The sequence below is a fragment of the Spinacia oleracea genome, chromosome 2, assembly GCF_020520425.1.
Source record: "Spinacia oleracea cultivar Varoflay chromosome 2, BTI_SOV_V1, whole genome shotgun sequence".
Lineage (NCBI taxonomy): Eukaryota > Viridiplantae > Streptophyta > Magnoliopsida > Caryophyllales > Amaranthaceae > Spinacia > Spinacia oleracea.
In genome coordinates, this window is record NC_079488.1 from 114447940 (window position 1) to 114471944 (window position 24005).

Below are 24005 nucleotides of genomic sequence, written 5' to 3' on the forward strand. Positions count from 1 at the left end.
AAGGGTAGGCCGTAATGTAGTTCGGCTCCCCCTTCCTTCGGGATCTTTTGTTGATGATGGTCCACCAACCATACCCATCTCCCTTGGAGGCATGGTTGAAAGACAGATCGTGCAGATCCCGAAACACGGCAACAGAGCATGGAAAGTTAATAAAATCGCACACCCATCTAAATCCGATGATGTGCCTCATAGATTTGGGGGTAAGCTGGGCCAAACTGATGTTGTACGACACCAGGAGCTCGGAAACGAAGGGATCCAAAGGAAAGCGGAGACCGTTCTCCAAATGATGAGTATACACAGAGATGAACCCCCTCGGCGGATGAGTCACCCGAGGACGCTCCTGGTCGGGAAGCTCGCACCAGTACCCCAAGGCGTGCTGGATTCCGTATAACTCTTCGGCTCTCCGATGGTAGTTCCCCAGCTTCGCCTCCACCAACCAGTCACCACTGACCGATTTTTCCAAGGGACCATCGATCTTAGTGGTCTCATGCAGAATCGGGGCATACTTGCCCTGCGGATCAGCTTCAGTCCAATGAACTGGAAACTCAGGGTAAGAGCGGCGCACACCCGAAGAGCCAGCTTTCTTACCAGAAGTTGCGCGTTCAGACACGCTAGACCCGCCAACAACATCATCTTTTGAAGCATCCCAACCAGTCGAACGCCTCTCCACCGGCCTCTCCGAAGGCCGACCCCTCGAAGTTTTCGGTAACCTTCCCGAAGGCACGTTCTCCCTCTCACTAGAGGAATCAACGACGAACTTGCTCTTGCCCCTATTCTTTGCCATGGCCGCGAATTCTCGGTCTAGGGTTGAGATTGAGGGGTAGAAGGAAAAACGAAGAAAAAAAGGAGAATTCAGAAACAAATTACCTTTTTCCGAAGCGGAATTCGCCGATAAAACGAACAACACAAGTTCCCGAAGTCTAAAGTTGGCCGAATTTCGTAGATCTGAAGAAGCAAATTGCACTGCGATCGCCGGAATTTAGAGAGAGAATGGGTTTGAAAGAAGGAATAAAAAGTTCAAAGAGAGCAAAGCACCCAGTATTTATAGAAAAGAAAAGGGCGCATCAACTTCCTCAACCCACGATCTCCACGACACGATACAACTCCCAACACTTGTCATCAATGCAAATCATCTCTTTTCAAAAAAGAGAGGGAACTTTCGGACTTCTGACAGCTGGAAACCCACCCATTTAATTCTAAATGGACCGGGTCTGGGGGGCATGTTGTTTGGGCTCCCAATTGATTCTCAATTGGGCCACTAAGTCCAAAGCCCAATGGCTCTAAACAAACAGCATCAAACCCACCAATGGCTAGTCAGCCATCCATCAAGGCCCAAGGCCCAAAAGCAATAAATGACCTATGGGCATTTATTATGCAAACACTATAAATAGGCCGCCAAGGCTCACACCTCAAGGTACGTCCAATTTACCGCCTTAAGACTACTCTTCTAGAGAACTTCTCTCTAGAATCCGAGCATCATTCTTACTTAGGCATCGGAGGGGCTTTCCTCGGAAACACCCCCGAGGCTAGTAACTTTGCTCTTGTGCAGGTGAATTCGGACTCCACTCATTCAAACAAGCAAGATCTTCAACACATACAAAAGGGCCTTCATTCGAAGCCCATTGTTTCCATCTTTACAACACCGGAACAAGTCAGCAAGGAAGCATATCAGCAACACCAACTTAACTTGAGAGCAGTCAGCATGGTTCATATTTTATTCATACACTGATATTTGATGTTTACATATACATATACATCTACATACTTCGTATATGAAGTGATGCCTCTTTATCTCTCTAATGTACATCACAAAAAAAAAGGCTAGTTATATACAAAATGAAACGCTGAAATTTTACAAGTTATTCCACGAAGTTAATAGGAATACTATAGCAAGCGCAAGAGACGAGCAGCATATATTGAGCAATGATTTGAGTCTCGTGGATCCGCTGTTGCTGCTGCAAATTAGTTTGTTGTTATGGTACGTGCACACCGGCTGAGACCTATATATACATTTTTAATGTCATTTTGATTAGCTAAAATCAAATTAGTTAATTAATTTCAAGGTAAGTAGGTAAAAACAGACTTAGTGGAGTACCTGGAAGAACAGAAAGTGATGACATAATCAGTTCCAGAACAAGTAAAAATACTGGTAGGATCATCATAAGCATAACTATAAGAAGTTGGACATGCCTTGTTGAATAACTTTGAGTAATAATTTGGATGACAAGTCACTGGATTCCCATACACTCCTCTACAACAATACCCATCTGTGTTAAACACGTCGCATGCACTCCGGCATGCGACTGTCTTCCCGTGGGACGACTTAACGGAAAGCTCCTTGGGGCAGTTCTCCCTTAGGTCTTGATCACAACCAGCTATTGTACAATTCCCTACACCATTTAGAGGTTTCACTGCCATTGGGATGTTGAACCCGTCTACTAGGCTTACGTCATAGAAGTCTACTTTGGCTAGGGTGAATTCTGCTAAGGTTGCTGGTGGTTTCCCAGCGGCTTTGCATTTAAGGGTGGTGCCACATGAGCCAGTGAGGCAGGTTCCGTTGCCGTTTGAGTCGAAGTTGCAACCTGTTCGAGCCCAGATTCTGCCTGACCATCCTACTGGAGCATTGAATACCATTGATTGGCCTTGTTTTAAGGTGAAGCCTCCTCCTTCAAAGGATTCGCCAGGTGTTACAGCTGGCCATATTGTCTCTTTGCAATCGTTTCTTATGGTGAAAATTCTTGCTGCTTCTGTTTTTCTCCAGCTTCCTGTTAATTAGTTGCATCAATTTCATTTCATAAGCTATTAAGCTAGCTGCATACCTTAATTAATGCCAATGTAAGTGTACAATAATAACAAGTGCATACCTTGAGAAAGAAGGAAGTAAACAAAGAAAAAAGATAGGAATGAAACTGGTTTAGTTGCCATGATCGATATCCTAGTTGCATTGGTTAATTTACACCACCTGTTACCTGTACGGTACTAGCTAGCTGCTAAACATGAAGAATTGAAGGAATACAGAATACGTGAATAGTAGTAACATTATCATACTTAGTATAAATATTTATATTGATCAAAAGGCAAGGCTTTATGCTAATGAATCAATGAGCAACAAATGAATATTGGATTGAATGAAGGATAAAGGATAAAGGATAAAGGATAGATGATTCTTTGTCCGTTGTTAGCATGCAAGCTAACTCCATTTTGTTTGATTCCATTCTTCCATTTGGGGTCTTTTATGGAAAAGCAGATAACTTAATTAAAAGCCAGAGATACCTACCTAGTTTTGCAACTTTGGGCTGCCATACTTGAACATCAGTTTAATTTGGCCCAAATCAATAAGTACGTACTAGTCTGGACTCTACTTCAACAATCAACATCACTTTAATTTGGCCCAAATCAACACACTAGTTTTTGAACTAACGGTTTGTAATCAAAGGAACATAGTATAGGGTTATACAATACGCATTAACTATTAATTGTTAGATCTAGATGAACAATTTCCTAGGTATCTTTCTACGGAGTATTAGGCAAATAGTACGATGCCAAAAGGAAAAATCTAGAAAAGGGATAGTATGTATTTTGATTATTCTAGTTTTCATGATATGGCGCTCCATAGCCAAAAAGATGATTACTGATAGAATAATAATTGGAATTGATTATTAAAGTTGAATGACAAACAAATAGTTCAACCATAAAATACCAAAATCCATTAACTCTTGCAATTGTTGCCAATTGAAGACTTGCATGCCTTTGTCGATCTACACCAAATATGCGTCACTTTACTACTAGTATTAGATAATCATCCACGCTTAATAACCGACATGTTTAACAACTTAATAACCGACGTGATAAGTATGCTAACAATATTTGCCAAGTAAAAGTAAACAACAACAGGATGTACCGCTAATTAAAGCTAATTGTTAAGTGGTTACATTAAGGCTAGCTATATAATCATGAATTTTATAGATGGGTGTAGTTTAATCTCGTCATCAACGGATTGGACTATATTGGCTCAACAAATGCATGATCGTATATATTAAGATCGAAAATGATAAAGGTCGCAACATGCCACCTTTAAGCCGTATCACAATGATGACATGGCATGTTTATGTGTCATGATTTAAATTGGAAACTAAAATATTTAACGAAAATGATAAAGGTCGCAACATGCGACCTTTAAGCCGTGTCACAATGATGACATGGCATGCTTATATGTCATGATTTAAATTGTAAATTAAAATATTTAATTTATATATCCTACTTTAAATGTTTTAAAAAAAGCTAGGAAAATCTTAATATTCTAATTTGTTTCCTTATTTATATCGATTACCTTATTTACATATTTTCATAGTAAAAATATTGCATTGATAGTAAAAATATTATTATGACTCATAACCTACGTGTCGCCTATATGTACCAATTAAACTGCGACACGTAAGATTACGACAACTAATTGTTGTCGCAACTTGCGACCTTTATCATCACCCAATATTTAATTTATATATCCTATTTAAAATGTTTCAAAAAAAGCTAGAAAAATCTTAATATTTTAATTTGTTTCCTTATTAATATCGACTACCTTATTTACATGTTTTCACAGTAAAAATATTGAATTAATAGTACAAATATTTACACCAAAAAAAAAATAGTAAAAATATTATGACGTGTCGCCTATGTGTACCAATTAAACTGCGACACGTAAGATTGCGACAACTAAATGTTGTCGCAACTTGCGACCTTTATCATCACCCTATTAAGATTATCAATTAATTGCTTAGTGTCCATTTGCTATTCTAACACAGTAACACCTTGATTATGTAAAGAACCCATAATAAAAAAATTGCACATTATAAACAAGTTATGAGCTTTGGGAGCTACTCCAAGCTTCTACCACCAATTGATTTATGATTAAATTTATTTTCCTCTTCTTTAGTGGACAGGGTCCCAATTAAGCCCATTTGACAACCCAAAAAAAAAAAGTCGTCAAATCCAATAGTGGTTAGTGGTTCAAGTCAAAATACTAATAATCATAAAATTAAGTTAACAATATACGAGTATAAGGAAGAAAAAAAAGGCAATTTATTAATTAAGAAGTCATAGCAAATGCCAAATGGTCTTTCCGGCAATGGGAAGGGGTTCTTCAATTCAATAGTTATGCAAGTGATCAACCTTTGGCCTTGATTAAACAATCTCAACTAATATCCTTATCTGTATTCTAATTATTACTTATGGCCCAATATAAAGATCGAGACCACTACACTCTACACTAGCTTAAATTTAAAAGGCCTTTGATAAATTCTAGCAACTTTGTAAAACCAATTTCCATCTCTTTTTTTGTAAGGCCAGTTGGCACACGTGTGATGCTAATCATCATAAGCACCAAGCCCACCTCCCTTAATCATTTCTTCCATCACTACTAAGTACTAATCTCCTCTTTCATCATGTTTACCAACTATTTTTACTGTTTTTAATTTTACTATTCTCCCTTAACACATACGGAGTATTTGCTCAATTACCACTATAAGAATTTTTATCTTTAATGACAATCTAATAACGATGGGTCAAAATTTCCATTTATGCAACTGGGCTAACAACCAAACAAAGAGGGGAACAACCATCGTAAATATCTTTTACGACTGGCTAACGACGGGATTTTCCATTCATGACGGTCCCTTTTATGACGGGTTCGCGACAGGAGATCCCGTCATTAATCAACGATTGTTGGCATTCGGCGACGGAATTTCCCGTCGTTAATGGTACAATTTTTTGCAGTGTACAAAGAAATACTAATAATCACTCATTTATTTTTCTCTTGTAAAATCGAAAATTGAAAAATGAGAGTGATATTAGACGTATTCTTAACCGAATTACAAGGAAATGGATTAGTTAAAGTGGCTAAGACATATAGTGGGTCATGCCGCTCGTGGGGTTGCATGAGAGGCTGGCCCATTCTCCACAGAGCCCCAAGAAGGGGAAAAGGAGAAAAAAGAGAAAAAAAAAAAGAAAAAGGAAAAAGGAAAAAAGAAAAAAAGAGGTAGGGGATGGCCGCAGTTTCAGAGTGTGAGAGTCATGGGGACAAAACTATATCACCCACCAATGAAATGATAACAATGATCCCATACATGGCAAACAATCAACTTTTTAATAGTATTAATAATATTAATAATAATAATATTAATAATAGGAGTAGAAATGAGGAAAGTTGAAATCACAAAACAAGTGAGCTAATCATTGCTCCCCTCTCTCCAAGATTGCATTTAAGAAGGTGCTTCGCATTTGCAAGAATGACATTTTAAATGAAGTTGTCTACTACTACTCTAATTAGCTTGGGAGAGTGATACCAACAAATCTGTTTTAGTTTGTTGATCAACAAGCTAACAAAGCTAGCTAAGTAACATATACAAATTGTTAGTATTAAAAGGCATAGATTAACATGGCTTCTGAGAAGGTAGAGACGGTGGTTGCTGGTAACTATGTCGAAATGGAGAGGGAAGAAGGCCGGAATCAGTCTTCAACTAAGACCAAAATTTCAAACTTTTTCTGGCATGGTGGTTCTGTTTATGATGCATGGTTTAGCTGTTCTTCCAATCAGGTAACCCGTAACCCGTAACCCGTAACCCGTAACCCATAACCCATAACCTTTTATTTTGGTTGATTCACTTAATTGTTAATTGCTAAACAATAATAATGCAGGTTGCACAAGTGTTATTGACATTGCCATACTCATTTTCACAACTGGGGATGTTATCTGGGATATTATTCCAACTCTTGTATGGCTTGTTGGGAAGCTGGACAGCTTACCTTATCAGTTTACTTTATGTTGAGTATAGAACCAGGAAAGAACGTGAAAAAGTTGATTTTAGGAACCATGTTATTCAGGTACGTATATTTAATTACTTTTGGTTTTTTTGACATAATTAAGTTCCTTAGATATTAATTAATTAATTGCTTGTGCAGTGGTTTGAAGTACTAGATGGATTACTAGGGAAACACTGGAGAAACATAGGGCTATTTTTCAATTGCACATTCCTGTTATTCGGATCAGTGATCCAGCTAATTGCTTGTGCTAGCAATATATACTACATAAATGATAGCCTGGATAAGAGAACATGGACATACATATTTGGTGCCTGCTGTGCAACCACAGTTTTCATACCTTCATTCCACAATTACAGAATGTGGTCTTTCTTGGGTCTTATTATGACTACTTACACTGCCTGGTATCTCACTATTGCCTCCCTTGTTCATGGTCAGGTACATATAGACTTGATATGTATTCCTTAATTAATTAATTAATTAATTAGTCCCTTATTAATCAGTAATTAATTAGCTATATAATTATAAAATGAAGGCAGAGGGAGTAAAGCACTCTGGGGCGGCCAGGTTGGTTCTGTATTTCACGGGTGCTACCAACATTCTCTACACTTTTGGTGGACATGCTGTCACTGTGTAAGTTTTGACTTTTGAGAACTAATTCGATCAAATTAACCCCAATATATAATAATAATAATAACTTAATAATGGTTTTATGAATGAATTTGAGTCTGAAATTGTTTTTGTAGGGAAATAATGCATGCGATGTGGAAGCCACAAAAGTTCAAGATGATATATTTGTTAGCAACAATATATGTGTTAACCTTAACACTGCCATCAGCAAGTGCAGTGTATTGGGCATTCGGAGACATGCTTCTAGATCATTCCAATGCCTTTTCTTTGCTGCCTAGGACTGCTTATAGAGACACTGCTATTATCCTCATGTTGATCCATCAGGTTTATTCAATTCCATTTTTGATTTTTCACTAATTAATTATCAAATGACAAATGTATATGTATATGTATATGTATTCCTAAATTAAATTAAATTTGTTAATCATAAATTGAATCGGGTTTTGGTTTACAGTTCATAACATTTGGATTTGCCTGCACACCTCTATATTTCGTGTGGGAGAAATTCATAGGCGTGCATGAAACAAAGAGCATTTTAAAGCGGTCTTTTGCCAGGCTTCCTGTGGTAATCCCTATTTGGTTCCTGGCAATTGTATTCCCTTTCTTCGGACCCATTAATTCAACAGTTGGATCACTTCTAGTTAGTTTCACTGTTTACATCATTCCTGCCATGGCGCATATGATCACTTTTGCTCCTGCAGCAGCTCGTGAGGTAAATCATTTAATTAGATTCATAAAATGTGTATAATTAAGAAACAAGTTATGCTATTAACAATCTAATTATATGTTGGTGTACTCGATCTTTCAACAGAATGCAGTGGAGAAACCACTATCATTCCTAGGAGGATGGGCAGGAATGTACAGCATCAACATATTTGTAGTGGTGTGGGTATTTGTGGTCGGATTTGGGCTTGGTGGGTGGGCCAGTATGATGAATTTCATACACCAAGTTAACACATTTGGGCTTTTCGCTAAGTGCTACCAATGCCCTCCTCATAAGGCTAAAGCCTAAAGCCTAAAGCCTAAAGCCTAAAGCCTAAAGCTTCAAATATTTTAATTATTTTAGGTTTTCTTCGTGTAGGGAGCTAAGCAAAATCAGTTGATTATATAGTCCAGTCCGTATGTAATACATAAACTCATAAAGTGTGTAAAGTTTGGCGTTATTTTTCTCTTGTAATCCTCTGTCCTTGGCTGTTTTTACTTTTTAGTGAGCGAGCGAGGTTGTTTAAACCTTTGTTGTATTTCTGCAAGTTGATTGGTAACAATGTAACATACTACATATAGATATATGTAAACTTGGGGGGGTTTTTCATGAAATTTTGGTAATGAGTAATAATTAAGTTGATGATGTTATCCTAGATTGAACTAATTTGACACAAAAATGAGTAGCATGGAGTTGAACATATCATGATAAAGATTAAAGTATTTTAGAATTCCAATTGGGGTGATGATAAAGGTCGCAAGTTGCGACAATATTTAGTTGTCGCAATCTTACGTGTTAGAGTTTAATTGGTACATGTATGTGCCACGTAGACTAGGCGTCATCATAATATTTTTACTATCAATGCAATATTTTTACTATGAAATTATGTAAATACGGTAATCAATATAAATAAGGAAACAAATTAGAATATTAAGATTTTCCTACCTTTTTTTTGAAACATGAATAATAGAATATATAAGTTAAATATTTTAATTTTCCTATTTAAATCGCGACACGTAAGCATGCCATGTCATCATTGTGACACGGCTTAAAGGTCGCATGTTGCGACCTTTATCATTTTCGTTCCAATTGACTTAATTTACCTAAACTTGCTATATATGGCCTATAGATCGAGTTATACAGTTTATGGTGGTCCTTTAATCTACGGATTAGTTCCATATAAATGTACCTTATCACTTTGTCTATTGTTACTTGTTGTTTTCTCTGCTGGATTTTGCTTCTACGACAAACTACACTTGGCTAACTTCCTTTTCTAATCGATCACATGATACATGACTAGTTGGAGCTATGCATTCACACTTTGTAACATGTTCTAACTACAATATATTATGCACGGTTAGTGTAATTTGAAGAATAATTTCAATCTCCTTAATTAGCTTCAAAGTTGGACAATCCAAATCCAGTATGGAGGAATATTAATTATATGGTATTGAACTCACCTTGTCTTATACGGAGTACTACGTAGCATTAAATGGATATTGTATTTATGCTGTTGTAAGCTTATGAAATGTTTGGAATATAATTAAGTTGATGATCAACACTCAACAGTACAAGTGTACAACTGACTCAATAAGGCCGGATATGCCATTCCATTGTGGATAAGTAAGTAACACAAGGATGTGGCCTGTAGGTCCTTATTGTTAGTCACAAATCAACCCAAACAAAATTCTGACTTCATTGTTTCAGACATACAATTATTTGTTTATAGCCGACTATATCAAAATAAATCTCCACCTTCAAATAACTACAGTCAAATCAAATAATACTAGCTAGCTTGTACACAATTCAAGTACGAGATCTCTCTACCTTTTAAAGATTGTCTAAAATGTGTACATAAATTGGTAAATTTGCTTGCATGAAGAGAGTCAAAGTGAGAACATATCAAATTAGGTATAGGGCAAACTTAAAAAATCGTTCATTATTAACATAGGAGGTACTCCCAAGTGTCAATCCATTTTGGTGAGTGTGTAAAAAAGCAAATGGAGCTTTAACGAATTAATAAGGACAGTTCAATGAATTTAAAAGGACATGTGAAAAGGCCATCATCTGGATCAATTTTGGGGATCCCTCTCATTTTCAATCAAGATAGAGTACACTCAATATTAAGTCATAGACGAACATGGGAGTTGACAGAAATTAAAAGATAAAAGTAAATAAAAGCTTGATTTGATATTTGATATTTGATATTTGATATTTGATATTTGATATTTGATATTTGATATTTGATAATTGATGCAAAATGTCACCTTCTGTCAAACTCAATATTAAGTGGAAAGGAAACTTCCTTACTTTTATTTTCGTAACCAAATCCTCAACGATTCGTCCTTCTTTACTAATAGCTTAGATTGAGATCAGCCATTCAGCCGTATCACGTATGCCCGTATAATGGGTCATATTATATGAACGTACTCCCTCCTCATTTAAAAGGGGGAAACAAAAAATTGAAAATAAAACTAACTAAAAAGTGAATGATGAACTAAAAACAGGAGCTTTAGTGATGGAGCTCTCCACTTTTGAGTGTTCAAATATCACACGTCTTCATCTAATGTTGACTGTTGCACTTAATGTATGCACATTGTCAACAACGTTAGCCACAGTTTTCAAATAATGTTAGCATCAATTCACGAGTTAATTTTTGTTCATACCGTGATAGCGATCGGTCATTAACTTTTAGTTTCATATACATGGTCTGAAGAATTAAAATTTGTAAATTTTTAGTCATACTGTAACGATTAATCTGTTAAATATGTTGTCAACAAAACGTGCTTAAGGTAAATTAGTAATGACTAGAAATACAACTACACCCTTGTTTTAAAACTTCCATATTTAATAATGACTAGACATACAATTACACCCTTGCTTTAAAACTTTTATCCTTTTGTGGATTTTGATACTTTGATAGGTGTAGGAAGAACTAGCAATACGAATTTCTCTTCAACGAATTGGTGGGACTCATTTCCACTTTGTTGTAACACGGAAGTTGAATAGTTGCAAGATGGATTGTGAGTTGTGACCTACTAATCCTACTATCAAATAGTTGGGCTAATAACCAAGGCCCAAGTCTCTAACTTTAAAAGGCTATATTTAAAAGATGAGGGCAGCCTACTTAATGATTCAAATGTTTAAGATGGATCCAGTTCTAACTTGAGTCAGGCCAAACCACAACTCACAAGAATCTCAACTTGAGCTAAAAATTGGCCTGATTTGGATTGCAATCTGGCGAAAACTATAGTGATCATAGAAGATTAAAAACGATTACACATCAATATGTATAGAGATAATAATTTCGATCAGACATTATCTGATATGAGCCGAATCGATTAGATTAAATACATAAGTAGTTAATTGAATGTAGACCCAATTTGACAATCCTAATCACAACTACAAGGTGAGTTCAACATAAAATTTGCACCAACAAGTGAGACCAAACTCTATTTTCCAAGGAATTTTACACATACAACTAGTCTCCTTTGACTTAAAACTTAGAAAATACGGAATAGTAATATCATATTTATTTAATTTTGAGGAAAAATAGTGATAACATTATTGTCATGTAATAATATCATTATACCAACATGTATTTGTTTAGTGGAGATATTGGTAATGATTTTTACAAACTTAGTCTTACTATTGAAGCTTAATAATTGTGTAAATTTTCTTTCTCTAAAGCTGAAAAGAAGAAGGTCGATATAGTCCTAAAAACTTATTGACAAAATATATGAAGCAAGATGGTAGTACAGAATATGTATGAGAATTCTATAAACAATCCGAGTGTGGTTACAAAAAAATAAAAAATATTTAGCAGAATAAGAAGCTTGCAAAAACCGAACAAGAAAGGAGATAATCACAAACTGAAATCAGATTAATTGGGACAATCCCTGGCAAAGTGACCTTCCTCTCCACAATTGAAGCAGTCCACTCTTCCTCTGCCACCACCACCACGTCCACCACCATAGTATCCCCCTCTCGTCCCACCACCACCACCACCACGCCCTCTTCCAAATCTCCCTCCGCCGCCGCGGGAGCTACTGAATCCCTGGCCCCTTCCTCCATCAGCAGGAGCAGCGTAACAATCCTTAGCAAAATGACCAATTTGGCCACAATTATAACACTCCACCGCCCCAGTGGAAGCACTGCGGCGGTTTCTTCCTAGAGGGACCACATCGGTGGCTCTGTTTATTCCATCTTCGGCGACCTCCACCTGAAACTCCACCCTTTGACCGTCGTAAAGAGTCCGAAATCCATCGAATTTGATGGAAGTCTGATGAACAAAGAGATCATCAGAGGGTTGTTGATCGGATTCCGGGGTAATAAAGCCGAAGCCTTTCCAACCGTTGAACCACTTCACTGTTCCTCTTAATCTCTTGCTTCCTTCTTCACCTTCTCCTTCCGCCATTCTTTTAATGAATTAGAGTGTTCTAGATACTCTCAAATTTCAACATTTCTTTTTATATTTGGATAATATGGGGCCATAAAATGATCATACTATCAGAAATTCAGAATCAGCCCCTGTTCTGTGCACAATTGTATTAGAGAGTACTCTATTATTATTACAGTTATAATTATTGTATTATTATTAATTTATTGTCAAATAATCCACAAAATTAAGGATATGGACAACAAAATAGTGGTGATCCTAAGTTGCTAGATTGGATTCCCATACATCCACAGCCACACGAACCATATCTTCAATTGTACTTTTAAAATTTCCCATCAAATTCATTTATTTAATATTTGTGGCGCCAAATTATCGTTTGGCTGTCCATACTCAATGAATCACATGGACTTATGGTGTGATTGTAATTTTAGAATTTCATTTAAATTTCAAAAATTAAGCCTTCTTCTTGTGGTTAGATGACTAGAAATTGGTCTATATTTTATGTCAATCCAAAAAAGCCCATCATGTAAAAGTATAGTTATTTTATTCATTTTCACTTCGACGATTCGACATTCATGCTTGCCTATGCTTAACTTTACATACCTGTAATTAAGTAAATAAAATAAATTATTTTGTATGGGCGTGAATAAACCACAATAAACCACAATGAATAAAATAAAACACCTAAAAAGTCCATCACGTGAGAAGGGATGGGAATGTTGTAGCCCATCACCTAGCTATCTAGGCTAGTTCCGTTTGGGGTAGAACAAATTTGGGAACGTCACTGTCCCGAGGAGATATCCCCGTATGTACTTATGGACTCTTTGGTCATTAATGAATGAACTAGCTAGCTTTTTCCCTCAAAAAAAAAAAAAAAAAACCCACAATGACATAAATAAAACACCTAAAAAGTCCATTTTTACATATATTTTTTTCAAGAAAATACTCCCTCTGTCCCTTAATACTCGAACCGTTTTGACTTTTTGCGCTATTCACATAATTCACTTTGACCCTATTTTATTTTTAATATATGAAAAGCAACTGTTAGTATATAATATATTGTTGGCTTCATTTTAGTATATATTTTTCAAATATTAATATTTTTATAAGTTTTTATAATATCTAGTTAAAGATATTGGTGGTCAAAGTTGTACATTGACAAGCGTGTCCAGTCAAAACGGTGTGAGTGGAGTAACTCATAAGAGCAACTCCAATGGTTGGAAAATGGACCTGCTCACGAAAAAAGAATATATGAGTAGGTAGCTTTTTTTTTTTTTGAGGGGGAATTTAAGCTAGTTCATTAATCAAGGGACAAAGTGTCCATGAGTACATACGGAGCAACGTTCGTAGGGCAATGATTCACCCAAACTTGTTCGAAGCCAAAAGGAACTAGCTTAGCAAGGTGATGGGCTACAAAGTTGTCATCCCTTTTCACATGAGACCAATGAATAGACTTAAAATAAGAGCTTACATCAAAAATATCTCCTAGAATAGAATCAAGGTCGGAAAAATACATGACACCCTTCGAGAGCCGAGTTATAAGGAATTGGCAGTCAGACTCAATAATGACCTCCCTGCATTTGTATCTGCGGCCTAGCTTAACTGCTGCTGCGATTGCCTTTGCTTCTGCAATTTCAGCAGGCCAGTAGGCACGTGTTCTTCGTGTTGCTGAGAATATGACTGCACCCGTATGGTCTCTTGCAACAATGCCTGCTCCAACCCAGCCCTCCGTAGCCAAAGATGCATCAGCATTTATTTTTATTACTCCTTGAGGGGGGGCAATCCACCTGTTTGAGCTCCGTGTTCTGCCAACAGATGGTCTCGCATAAATACGGGCCGCGTACAATCCTTGCTCCTCTACCAGCCTTGCAACACGAATTATAATGACTGAATTTGGGCTGGTTTTGTTCTCAAATACTTTCTGGTTGCGCTCGTTCCAAATGCACCAAGCTAGAATTGCTCCTTTCTGTTGGATCGCAGGCTTGTGTTGCTTCCAAGTTAACATCAGTTCACACATATTGCCAGCACTCCTCCAGTTTATCAACTCCTCGCACTCACTTACAGTCCACAATTCCCGCACTCGGCTGCAATCAAAGATAGCGTGACCCTCAGTTTCCTCCACGACATTGCACCATGGACACGTGCCGTCGTCAATCAAATGACGCTTGTGTAGCAGGGCACGAACTGGGAGGGTGTTGGTGCACAGCCGCCATAAGAAATGACGCACCTTTGGTGAGACATCTAGTCCCCATATGACAGACCACGCTGTGTGTAAAGCATCGAAATTGAGGCCTTTACCAAGCATGTATGCCGTTTTAACAGAATACCCGCCGTCCTTTGAGTATGCCCAAGTAAGGTCGTCGGTTGGGGACCGCCAGCTAAGAGGTATTGCCAAGATACACTTCTTATCCCGCTCACTGAAAGTATTAGAGATAACCTCCAAATTCCACTCCATCGAGCTGTGATCAATCAATTCACTTACCAGGGATAGCTCATCCGTCGGATCAGTAGTGACAAAACGACCAAGCTCGTCAGTTAGCCAAGGGTCTCTCCAAATGTTTATGCGTGCCCCGTTTCCAACTCTCCAAATGATACCTTCTTTGATGATGGACTTTGAACCCCAAATGCTCTTCCATGAATAGCTGCAAGAGTAGCCTAAGGCCGAGTCGAGGAAAGAACAGTTGGGATAGTACTTGGACTTCATCACCCGTCCAAGGAGAGTATTGTCTCCATTCACCAAGCGCCAGCCTTGTCTACCCAGTAAGGCCTCATTAAAAACTGTGAGGTCCTTGAAGCCCATACCCCCTTCACACTTTGGGGTGCACATTGAAGCCCAATTTCTCCAGTGAATTTTCCGTTTCAAGCCATCACTACCCCAGAAGAACTTAGCCATTGCTGACTCGGTTTCGTTTATCACTGTAACGGGTAATAGGTAGCTCACCATTGTTGCAAAAATGACATCAGCAGGTACTAAAATATTGTAGCTATTTTGGGCAGATAGCTCAAAAAATAAAAGGGAAAAGATATGAATTAAATATTATAGGGAGCTATTAGGGATTGTAGCCACCAATGTAGTTTACAATAATTATAGCTAGAAATATGATGTGGCAAACTTAACTATATCACCTTATAGCCCACCATTGGAGTTGCCCTAATGTTGTTTATCTCAAAAGATAAAATAAAATAACGGATTTTTCATGAAATACCCCCGAATTTTGGCGTAATTCACCAAATGCCCCTCGACTTTCAGAAATTCACCAAATGCCCCTCACAAATGACTTAATACCCAAAATACCCTTACTAATGATGCGCCGTTAGTCCTCCGTTAACCTAATTTTCAAATTCACCAAATACCTCTATTTTAATACTTATTTCACCAAATACCCTTATTCAGAAACTTAATTCACCAAATACCAATAACTTAAAATTACTCATTTTGATGCTCAACGACTAGTTTTTGTGTTTGAAAATTAGCCGTTGCTTATTGTTTGCTTATAAATACTCTTTTTCTGACGATTTATTGTAGTTTTCCTATTATTTTGTTAATTTCATATCATTTTTGTCATGAGTTTTCTTTCAAAATCATCATCCACACCCAATGAGTCCACATATGAAAGAGTCCCAAATAAATTTTGTTATCATGGGAGAAAATTTGACATCCGAATATCTGATACAACACTCAATCTGAAGCTCCGGTACAACACTAAAACAGAAAACACTCCTAAAAACACCTCAAAACGTCGCAACTCTTCAAGAAAATAGCTACTTCTTTTGTACCTTATTCTTTATGTGACCAATTAATTATATTTACCACGCAATCGGAAGGTATTCCTTTTTCAATATGGGAAATATCTTTAACATATGCAAACAGATTAAAAATAAAGCTCTTATTAATTTTATTCTAACGCATATGTTCCAGCTACCTCGGCTTCTATTGCTTCCATGCCACATATTTAACGTTAACTCCCTTTTGTCTCCTGTCTCTACTGCCTCCAAACATCTTTCTTCAATCTCCTAACTTTCTCTCAACCTTACAGTCGAGGCATAAAGGTTTTCCCACTTTTCTTTTGAGCTAGGTCCTATTGACATGGTCAGATTTATGGACAAATGTCTATTTTTGGATTTGAGGGAACAAGAAAAAAAAAATGAAACTAAGGTATGTTCCAAAGCTCATGAACCAGTGAAAAAACATGAATCTTGGCACAAAGATTTGCCTCCAAACTCAAGATTTTCACATCATGAATCCAAGTTGAAACCGAGGTTGTGATAAAAATGTATGTGTTATTGAACTTGATTTCTTAGTTTCTTTACCATTCGGACAATAAGAAAATTAAGGTGTTAGCTTTAGATTGAATTACTTCAGCTTCACTTACATAAGATCCCTTTGAAAATGGGGTTTTTTGGCCTTTTGCTCAGCTAAAGTGCATTGTCTTTACTGGATGAGGCCTGAACTTATTGGATCATAATTGAAACTTACTGAGTGTTGTATCGGAGCCTCAGATGGAAATTTCCTCCCATAATATTAGAAATTGTTTGGGACTCTTACATATGTGGATTCATGGGTGTGGATGATGATTTTGAAAGTAAAACTCATGACAAAAATGATATGAAATTAACAAAACAATAGAAAAACTACAATAAATAGTCAGAAAAGGGGTTTTTATAAGCAAACAATAAGCAACGGCTAATTTTCAAACATAAAAACTAGCCGCTGAGCATCAAAATGGGTAATTTTAAGTTATGTGTATTTGGTGAATTAAGTTTCAGAATAGGGGTATTATATGAAATAAGTAATAAAATAGGGGTATTTGGTGAATTTAAAAATTAGGCTAACGGAGGACTAACGGCGCGTCATTAGTAAGGGTATTTTGGGTATTAAGTCATTTGTGAGGGGCATTTGGTGAATTTCTGAAAGTCGAGGGGCATTTGGTGAATTACGCCATAATTCGGGGGTATTTCATGAAAAATCCGATAAAATAAAGGGTGAAGTTGAAAAAAAAATATTAAAAGGTTTATTTTGGCAAGTTTATGGACTTAAAGTTATTAAAAAAAAAAAAAAAAATTGGGAAGAGAGGGAAAGGTCAACGTCGGTAGGCAAGGCGCAAGCAAGACAGGAATGTAGGTGTTTATAAAGACGGCGGATGGGCGTGATGAGGGCTGCTGTTGAATCTTTCCCGGCCTTTTCTCCCTTCAATATCATTCTTTCAGCCTTTACCGGTACTTTGTTCATTCTCTTTCGTTCTCCTTATTACATTTAAAAGATTCCAGTTTTGTTTCAAATTTTGATTCAAATTTACATAATAATTAGAGTTTTGCGGCGACTCCTCAACACTTGCAGTCGCATGATATTTCCGTATTGGTGAATGGTATTAATACTTTTCTATATTATTAATTGGATTTATAATTAGGGTTTTGAGTAGGAATGAATCAAATTGACGGTTCTGTCTTACTTTTTGCCTTGTTAATGGAGGACAAATCTCTCTTTACTTTCCATTTGCTTTAATATTTTTTAATTATTCAACTCCTGCTGCATATACCATGTAATTGGCTTTGGTAAATGGATTAGTTTTGGCCCTTTTGGATTTTAAATTATTTATTCTACTTGTCTTCTTATTGTATAATTTTAAGCTCACTTTAATACATTATTGTTATATTATGATGTAAGAATGAATAGTGTAGTTTATTATTGATCATGAATTTAGTGAAATTATCATGATTATTAGATTTCCAGTAGATTAATGGTTAGCTGTACCAAATGCTATACACCAGTATTTGATTACTTGTCTTCTAATCTCAATTATTCTTCATCTACTTCACTATAATAATACATGACACTTGGTCTCACATGTATGTCCTTTGTCCTCTTTGTGAGGATACAAATTAGTTATCTTTGAGTATTCCTGGTTTTTTTTGGTGCTCAAAATATCTGTTCTTGCTTCCAGTAAAGCTGTCTAAACACGAATGGCCGCCAGTGTATCTGAACATATCGAAGCACATCATGGAACTCCTGAGTCACAAGCAACACATACTAACAGTGACAGTTCATCAGTTGGAGCTGGATTTCACTCACACTTGAATGAGGATGCTGAAACTGACAATGCTTATCCGGTACAACTTGGAGATCAGTTGAGTTGCAATATCCCATTCTCTGTCGATAATGTTGCAGAGAATGGAGCTTCTCTCAGTCACCTGATGCGTGATCAATCTATAGCTCAAGCAAGCAGTAGTGGTGCCTCGCTGCGAAGATTATTTAGCCTGTCAGGCACCTCTCGCCCTCATTTGGACGAGGATTTAGAAAATGAAATTGTTTCTTTAGCTGGGGATATAGGGGATAGGGTAGTTAGCAGAAGAGGAAGTCAGAGAGAGAGCGTCCAATCATCTTCCATGGAACAAGGGGTTGTTTTTCCAATTGCAGAAGAATTATTGGATTCATATGGCTTTTGGTCTCACAATCATTTCCCAAACACTATATCTCCGGTATCACCCTTGGTGTCTGAAATTGTAACTCCACCTTCCACTAGTGCCCTCTTGAATAAGAAACAAGTAAGTATGTGGTAGTTTTTTGCTTCCTTTTTTTGCTTTGACCGTTGTATAATTTCAGTGGTTCATTTGCTTCAAATTCACATTGTGCATTTTATGACTACAGGAAGAGAAGAAAGAGCTGCCTGCATCTTTTGAATACAGTGCCTACCTCATACATTTGGCCGTCTTTGGAATTCTTGGGGTAAATGCTTAAAATGTCATCCACAATTTTCTGTAAATGCTATTTTTCTAGTGTGGTTTTGTTCTCCTTTGCTTTTACTCTATGATATATCGTTCTTGAGTCATGAGCATACTCATACATAATCCTTGCATCTTTTCCCTTTTCTAATTTATAGACTGGTAGTGGTGGATGCAGTGAGGGATTCACAAGATTGAAAACATGTCTGCCAGCGTCTATAGTCCTGCATTTTAACATTTTGCTATCAGAACAAATCATGTATTCTGGCGTCAGGTCTTTACTCACTTGGCAAACAAGGTTGTGCTTCTATGTAGTAGATGACTAGATGTAACACAATCTACTAATCTAGTACGTGTGTTGAAATAAGATTAAGCAATTGGAAGAACTAGAAACTTCAACTTTCGGAGTTTTGAGTGCTTCAAGTTTGCTTTCCTACTGAATTACACGGAATATAGATGTCTGTGGGATTGAGTCTGAAAGTGGGTATAATAATGATTTCCTCAACAACTATTTGTGGTTTGTACTTCAAAAAAAAAAGGGCTGGCAACATATAGTTTGGGAATATGTAAAGAAGACTTGGATTATGGGTGAGAAGTACTTGTGTTGTGTTTCTAATCATGTAATGATTACAGGGTTTCTCATGTTGGAATTATTGCTTGAATCTTGACTAAGAAATATCTTATTCTCGCAGGTCCTAACTAGGTTTCTACTACAGAAACTGTTTGGCTCTAGTGTTATAGGTTTGACAAGTGACCAGAGCATCCTATATCTTGATCTTCCATCAAACATGGTATGATTCTTTCTAAATCTATTGCCATACATGATAGACCAGCTCCTTGGGAGAATGTTTGTAGAAATGATAGAACTTTAAAGTTTGGTTTTCTTGTCTCAACAAGCAAAGAAAATAGGACTGATTAGTTTTTTATTCAGAACTTTGGGCATATTGCAGGTGGGTTCATTCTTGATGGGATGGTTTGGTGTTGTATTCAAAGGCAGGATATCTTGCATTTCAGATCACCTAGCAGTTGGACTTTCCACTGGTTACCTTGGAAGCCTTACTACCTTCAGTGGTTGGAATCAGAAAATGCTTGACCTTAGCGTCAATGGACATTGGGTTTTTGCTGTGCTGGGGTTTGTCGTAGGTAACTAACTGTTCTTTTTTGGCATTGTTGCATTTGGCTTTTTCACCTGTGACTTCCTTTGATAAAATTTACTGTAGTCATTGGCATTTTGTTTGTAACCTATCTGGCTGTCCTTGTTACTCATAATTCTGTAAAAACTTTTAAATCCTATCATCTACGACCTCAATATTTCCTCTCCGTTTGTTACTTGCAGGATTGTTTCTTGCTGCCTATTCTATCATCATTGGGATTGATACAGCTAAAGGTTTTAGTTGGCTTCTCGGAAGGACTAGGAAGAGTTCAGGCTTCAGCAACTTGAGGGTGAATAGCTTCAAGAGTCACCTGATAGTTCTATCTGTGTTGATGTTGGTGTGGGGTGGTTTGTGGACCACAAGTGGGATTTTGGAGAAGAAAGAGTTTAAAAACGGCGGCAGTAGTGCTCAGCTTTGGTTAGGTTGCCTTGTTAGTCCTATAGGGGTTTGGATGAGGTGGTGGCTGGCACGATTCAATGGGTGTGGGTTGGGGAAAGGTGGAAGGTGGAAATGGATCCCCTTTGGGACATTGGCTGCTAATGTGTCTGCAGCATGTGTGATGGCAGCTCTTGCTACAGTTAAGAAAGCAGTAAGTTGCTAAATTGATCTGTTTTTTCTTTTGCTTATATGATCATGAAAGTCGTCTTGCCTTTTAGCCTTTTAATTTGTTGCTGCCAAATTTGGTTGCTTCACATGCACTCAGAAGAAGATATAGGGTTGCCTTGATTCCATAGATGTTAGCTTCAATTGCATAATCTCTAAATCCATATTGACATTGTACGAGTGCTCAAGATCCTTGGCTGAGCAATTACTTGGAATCTTGCTCGCTAGGGAATTTGTTATTGAATTTGGGTTAGGTTGGAAAAAGAAATATAGTAAAATTATGGTGAATTTGTGATCAATGCTTTACAAACATTACTTCGTAGTTAGTTTGTCTAAAAGTTTGATGTGTTTGGTGTAGGTGAATACGAAGGACTGTGACACAGTTGCCTCAGGCGTACAATTTGGTCTAATGGGATGCCTAAGCACAGTCTCTACATTCATGGCCGAATATAATGCAATGAGAGAGAGCAGTCATCCCTGGAGGGCATACACATATGCATTGATCACTATCCTCATTTCATTTGGCTTGGGAACCTTGATTTACTCAGTACCCGTGTGGGCATTGGGGTACAATTAGAGCTCGAGACTTTTTCAATTCATCGAGAAATTCACACAAAAGAATCGGTGAGTCTCCTGTTTGTTAAGCAAATCTCATTCAGCTGATGCATATATTTTACAAAGTTTAATGCAATGTAACACTAGTGTAATACATGGAGGTGTACTTCAAGTGTATAGGTAGTCAAGTGCACAATAGCATGTCAGAACTCTGATTATCAGTGATCAGTCTTCTGTATACGAGATCAAGCCACACGACACATTCCGTTATAGAATTGACAGAATTCTTTTTTGTATTACTTTCAAGTTTCAACCAAATGTCTATAATATGTCACACAGTTAGTTGTGCTCTACAAGTTTTTGATATCAGACAAACTTCTGATAGAAATGTTGGCCCCTGTTTTCTGATCATTCAGACAAAAAAAATACTTGGTAATACACAAAAAATTGTTTTCAACTGGCAGAACCATTGAAGTTTACAGTAAAAGCAAGAAGTTTATTCGGAAAGAAAGAAATTCATAGGAATGATACAAAGTGGAAACCTGAATGATACAAACTCAGATTGACATCACTGAGGGAGCCTGTTAAGCTTACAATATTTGTAGTCAGAAAACTTCTTAGTCTTGTAGTTAGCCGGATTGTGTTCGTCGATGAGGTCTGAGACAGGCCCCACCTCATGGTGTGGTGGTGGTTCAATGAAGATGGGCCATGACATCCTTGTTTCCTCTTTATTCACAGTTGTTCTGTGAAGCACTGCCTTGTATTTTCCATTGCTCAGGACCTGCATGTGATTATACACATTTATGGTTACCCCTTGTAACTAAACTACTTATTACATTATACATGTTGAATTGTTGATTATTATAAATAGAAGTTCTTAAAAAGTACCTCAAGTTGGTCACCAATGTGGATGATGAGTGCATTAGGAATGTAGCGGACATTGTACCAGAGACCATCCCTACAAACTTGAAGACCAGGTACATGATTAGGAACAAGTATTGTAAGCATACTCAAATCTGTATGTGCTCCAACTCCAAGTGCCAATTCAGGGCGTGGACATGGTGGATAGTAATTGATCTTAGCAAGATATACTATTTCTTCACCACCTCCTGCCTCTTTTATCTTATTCTCTTCCAATCCCAATCCCTTTGACCAACATTTCATCAGCTTCTCTGTTACTCCTATTAAGTATTTCGCGTACTCTTCATTTGCCTCTCTGTTTTCATTCATTTATTTGTAGACAAATTACTTAAAAATTACATAAAAAGAAAAACAGATGGAAAGAAATGGAAGAAAGTAGATTATCTACCTGTAAGAAGGAGGATTCTTGGGCCAAAAATGGAAGTTGATAGCAGAGGGAGGCCAAATGTTATGGAACAAATGATCAACCCAAGCTCGAACTGTATCAGTGTTTTTACCGAGCTTATTGCTATAACCTTCACCACCCACATAACCTTCACCTGGTGGTGGCTTTGAATAAATCTCTTTCTCTTGTTGAGGAAGCTCAAAGAATTCCTTACCAACTCTTTGCAGATTTTGAATAACTTGAGTTGGTATTCCATGATTTACAACTTGGAATAAACCCCAATCTTGGCTAGCCTTTGAAATTACATCAACAAGCTTATCATCGTCTACCTCACTGAAATCAATGGTTGGAACTTCAAGAACAGTCCCATGCACAGTTGTTACTGCTGGCTGTTCACTCTCTGACCTTATGAACTCAGATGGTATGCTGTTGAAGTTCAACGCTATGTTTTGAACTTTTTCTATCTCCATTACTTTTACTTACGAATTAGAAAAATGGAGATATAATACTGCCAAAAAAAAAATAAAAAAAAATGGAGATATGAGATATAATGTATGTCATGCACAACAACACAAGGGGTTAAGCCTTTATATATAAGCTTCATAAGTGCAACTACCTCCTCTTACTTCAGTCTTGAATATTACTGGCGTGGTGACGTGGGTGCATGTGCTTCACTCTATAGGTGTTACCAACCCACTTTCTTACAACTTACCCTCTACTACCTTGTATGGTTTATACAATTGTAGCCCACGTGGAATTTACAAATTCAGCTCAAAATTCTTACACTTCTATTCTACTCGCGGAGTATATTTACATAAATTACTTCCACTAAATAACAATTTTACTTTTGCTTTATTCATTCATACAGAGATTCATATACAGAGTAATAGTTGATCCTCGATTCTTTGTAATTCTAGGGGTGAACTTTCTTTCCCCTGTTTTTTGGAGCTATTTGGTAAACAACAAAACTAGGAATATATATTCCTGTGTCCAAAAATAATGGTAGAATTATAGGGGATTAAAGTTCAGTTTCCAACAGAAGACCAATTTTGCATGTAGAGTTGTAGACATCATACATTTGTTTTTTTCTTTTTTTCTTTTTGACGTAGGTTAAATTTG

General features: G+C 37.1%; 5 protein-coding genes across 7 annotated transcripts; 2 read left to right on the top strand and 3 right to left on the bottom strand.

Moving 5' to 3' along the window:
- Window positions 1–1668: 1668 nt before the first annotated feature.
- LOC110795069 (pathogenesis-related thaumatin-like protein 3.5) lies at window positions 1669–3126 on the bottom strand. Its single transcript, XM_022000047.2, has 3 exons — window positions 2865–3126; window positions 2096–2765; window positions 1669–2000 (listed from the first exon to the last, which is right to left on the bottom strand). The coding sequence occupies exons 1-3, from the start codon at window positions 2923–2925 to the stop codon at window positions 1853–1855; spliced, it is 879 nt and encodes a 292-aa protein (XP_021855739.1). The 5' UTR covers window positions 2926–3126; the 3' UTR covers window positions 1669–1852.
- A 3040-nt stretch (window positions 3127–6166) lies between these two features.
- On the top strand, window positions 6167–8763 carry LOC110795046 (auxin transporter-like protein 3). Its single transcript, XM_022000022.2, has 7 exons — window positions 6167–6592; window positions 6694–6879; window positions 6958–7254; window positions 7352–7449; window positions 7563–7770; window positions 7901–8158; window positions 8258–8763. The coding sequence occupies exons 1-7, from the start codon at window positions 6434–6436 to the stop codon at window positions 8456–8458; spliced, it is 1407 nt and encodes a 468-aa protein (XP_021855714.1). The 5' UTR covers window positions 6167–6433; the 3' UTR covers window positions 8459–8763.
- A 3097-nt stretch (window positions 8764–11860) lies between these two features.
- On the bottom strand, window positions 11861–12749 carry LOC110795062 (cold shock protein 2). Its single transcript, XM_022000039.2, has one exon. The coding sequence runs from the start codon at window positions 12564–12566 to the stop codon at window positions 12033–12035; it is 534 nt and encodes a 177-aa protein (XP_021855731.1). The 5' UTR covers window positions 12567–12749; the 3' UTR covers window positions 11861–12032.
- Window positions 12750–17588: 4839 nt separating this feature from the next.
- Window positions 17589–22467, top strand: LOC110795043 (uncharacterized). Of its 3 annotated transcripts, none has more exons than XM_022000019.2 (8): window positions 17589–17765; window positions 17857–17914; window positions 18491–19091; window positions 19195–19272; window positions 19961–20059; window positions 20219–20411; window positions 20605–21011; window positions 21384–22467. In XM_022000019.2, the coding sequence occupies exons 3-8, from the start codon at window positions 18510–18512 to the stop codon at window positions 21600–21602; spliced, it is 1578 nt and encodes a 525-aa protein (XP_021855711.1). In that variant the 5' UTR covers window positions 17589–17765; window positions 17857–17914; window positions 18491–18509; the 3' UTR covers window positions 21603–22467. The 3 variants fall into 3 exon arrangements, with proteins under 3 accessions (XP_021855711.1, XP_056693919.1, XP_021855709.1); XM_056837941.1 differs by lacking the exon at window positions 17857–17914 and having other exon boundaries at window positions 21384–21649; window positions 22045–22467; XM_022000017.2 differs by having other exon boundaries at window positions 17589–17914.
- On the bottom strand, window positions 22014–23904 carry LOC110795044 (flavonol synthase/flavanone 3-hydroxylase-like). Its single transcript, XM_022000020.2, has 3 exons — window positions 22890–23904; window positions 22469–22796; window positions 22014–22361 (listed from the first exon to the last, which is right to left on the bottom strand). Exons 1-3 carry the CDS (start codon window positions 23354–23356, stop codon window positions 22149–22151), a joined length of 1008 nt encoding a protein of 335 aa, XP_021855712.1. The 5' UTR covers window positions 23357–23904; the 3' UTR covers window positions 22014–22148.
- Between the last annotated feature and the right edge of the window lie 101 nt (window positions 23905–24005).

Coding starts and splice junctions, on each gene's coding strand:
- LOC110795069 (XM_022000047.2), bottom strand. CDS start 2,925: ATGGCAACTAAACCAGTTTCATTCCTATCTTTTTTCTTTGTTTACTTC. Junction 2,766..2,864: donor TTACTTCCTTCTTTCTCAAG/GTATGCACTTGT, acceptor ACTAATTAACAG/GAAGCTGGAGAAAAACAGAA. Junction 2,001..2,095: donor ATCACTTTCTGTTCTTCCAG/GTACTCCACTAA, acceptor ATGTATATATAG/GTCTCAGCCGGTGTGCACGT.
- LOC110795043 (XM_022000017.2), top strand. CDS start 18,510: ATGGCCGCCAGTGTATCTGAACATATCGAAGCACATCATGGAACTCCT. Junction 19,273..19,960: donor CCGTCTTTGGAATTCTTGGG/GTAAATGCTTAA, acceptor TTATTCTCGCAG/GTCCTAACTAGGTTTCTACT. Junction 20,412..20,604: donor TGTGCTGGGGTTTGTCGTAG/GTAACTAACTGT, acceptor TGTTACTTGCAG/GATTGTTTCTTGCTGCCTAT.
- LOC110795044 (XM_022000020.2), bottom strand. CDS start 23,356: ATGGAGATAGAAAAAGTTCAAAACATAGCGTTGAACTTCAACAGCATA. Junction 22,797..22,889: donor AAGAATCCTCCTTCTTACAG/GTAGATAATCTA, acceptor GAATGAAAACAG/AGAGGCAAATGAAGAGTACG. Junction 22,362..22,468: donor ACATTGGTGACCAACTTGAG/GTACTTTTTAAG, acceptor AATCACATGCAG/GTCCTGAGCAATGGAAAATA.
- LOC110795046 (XM_022000022.2), top strand. CDS start 6,434: ATGGCTTCTGAGAAGGTAGAGACGGTGGTTGCTGGTAACTATGTCGAA. Junction 7,255..7,351: donor CCTCCCTTGTTCATGGTCAG/GTACATATAGAC, acceptor TATAAAATGAAG/GCAGAGGGAGTAAAGCACTC. Junction 7,450..7,562: donor GGTGGACATGCTGTCACTGT/GTAAGTTTTGAC, acceptor TTGTTTTTGTAG/GGAAATAATGCATGCGATGT.
- LOC110795062 (XM_022000039.2), bottom strand. CDS start 12,566: ATGGCGGAAGGAGAAGGTGAAGAAGGAAGCAAGAGATTAAGAGGAACA.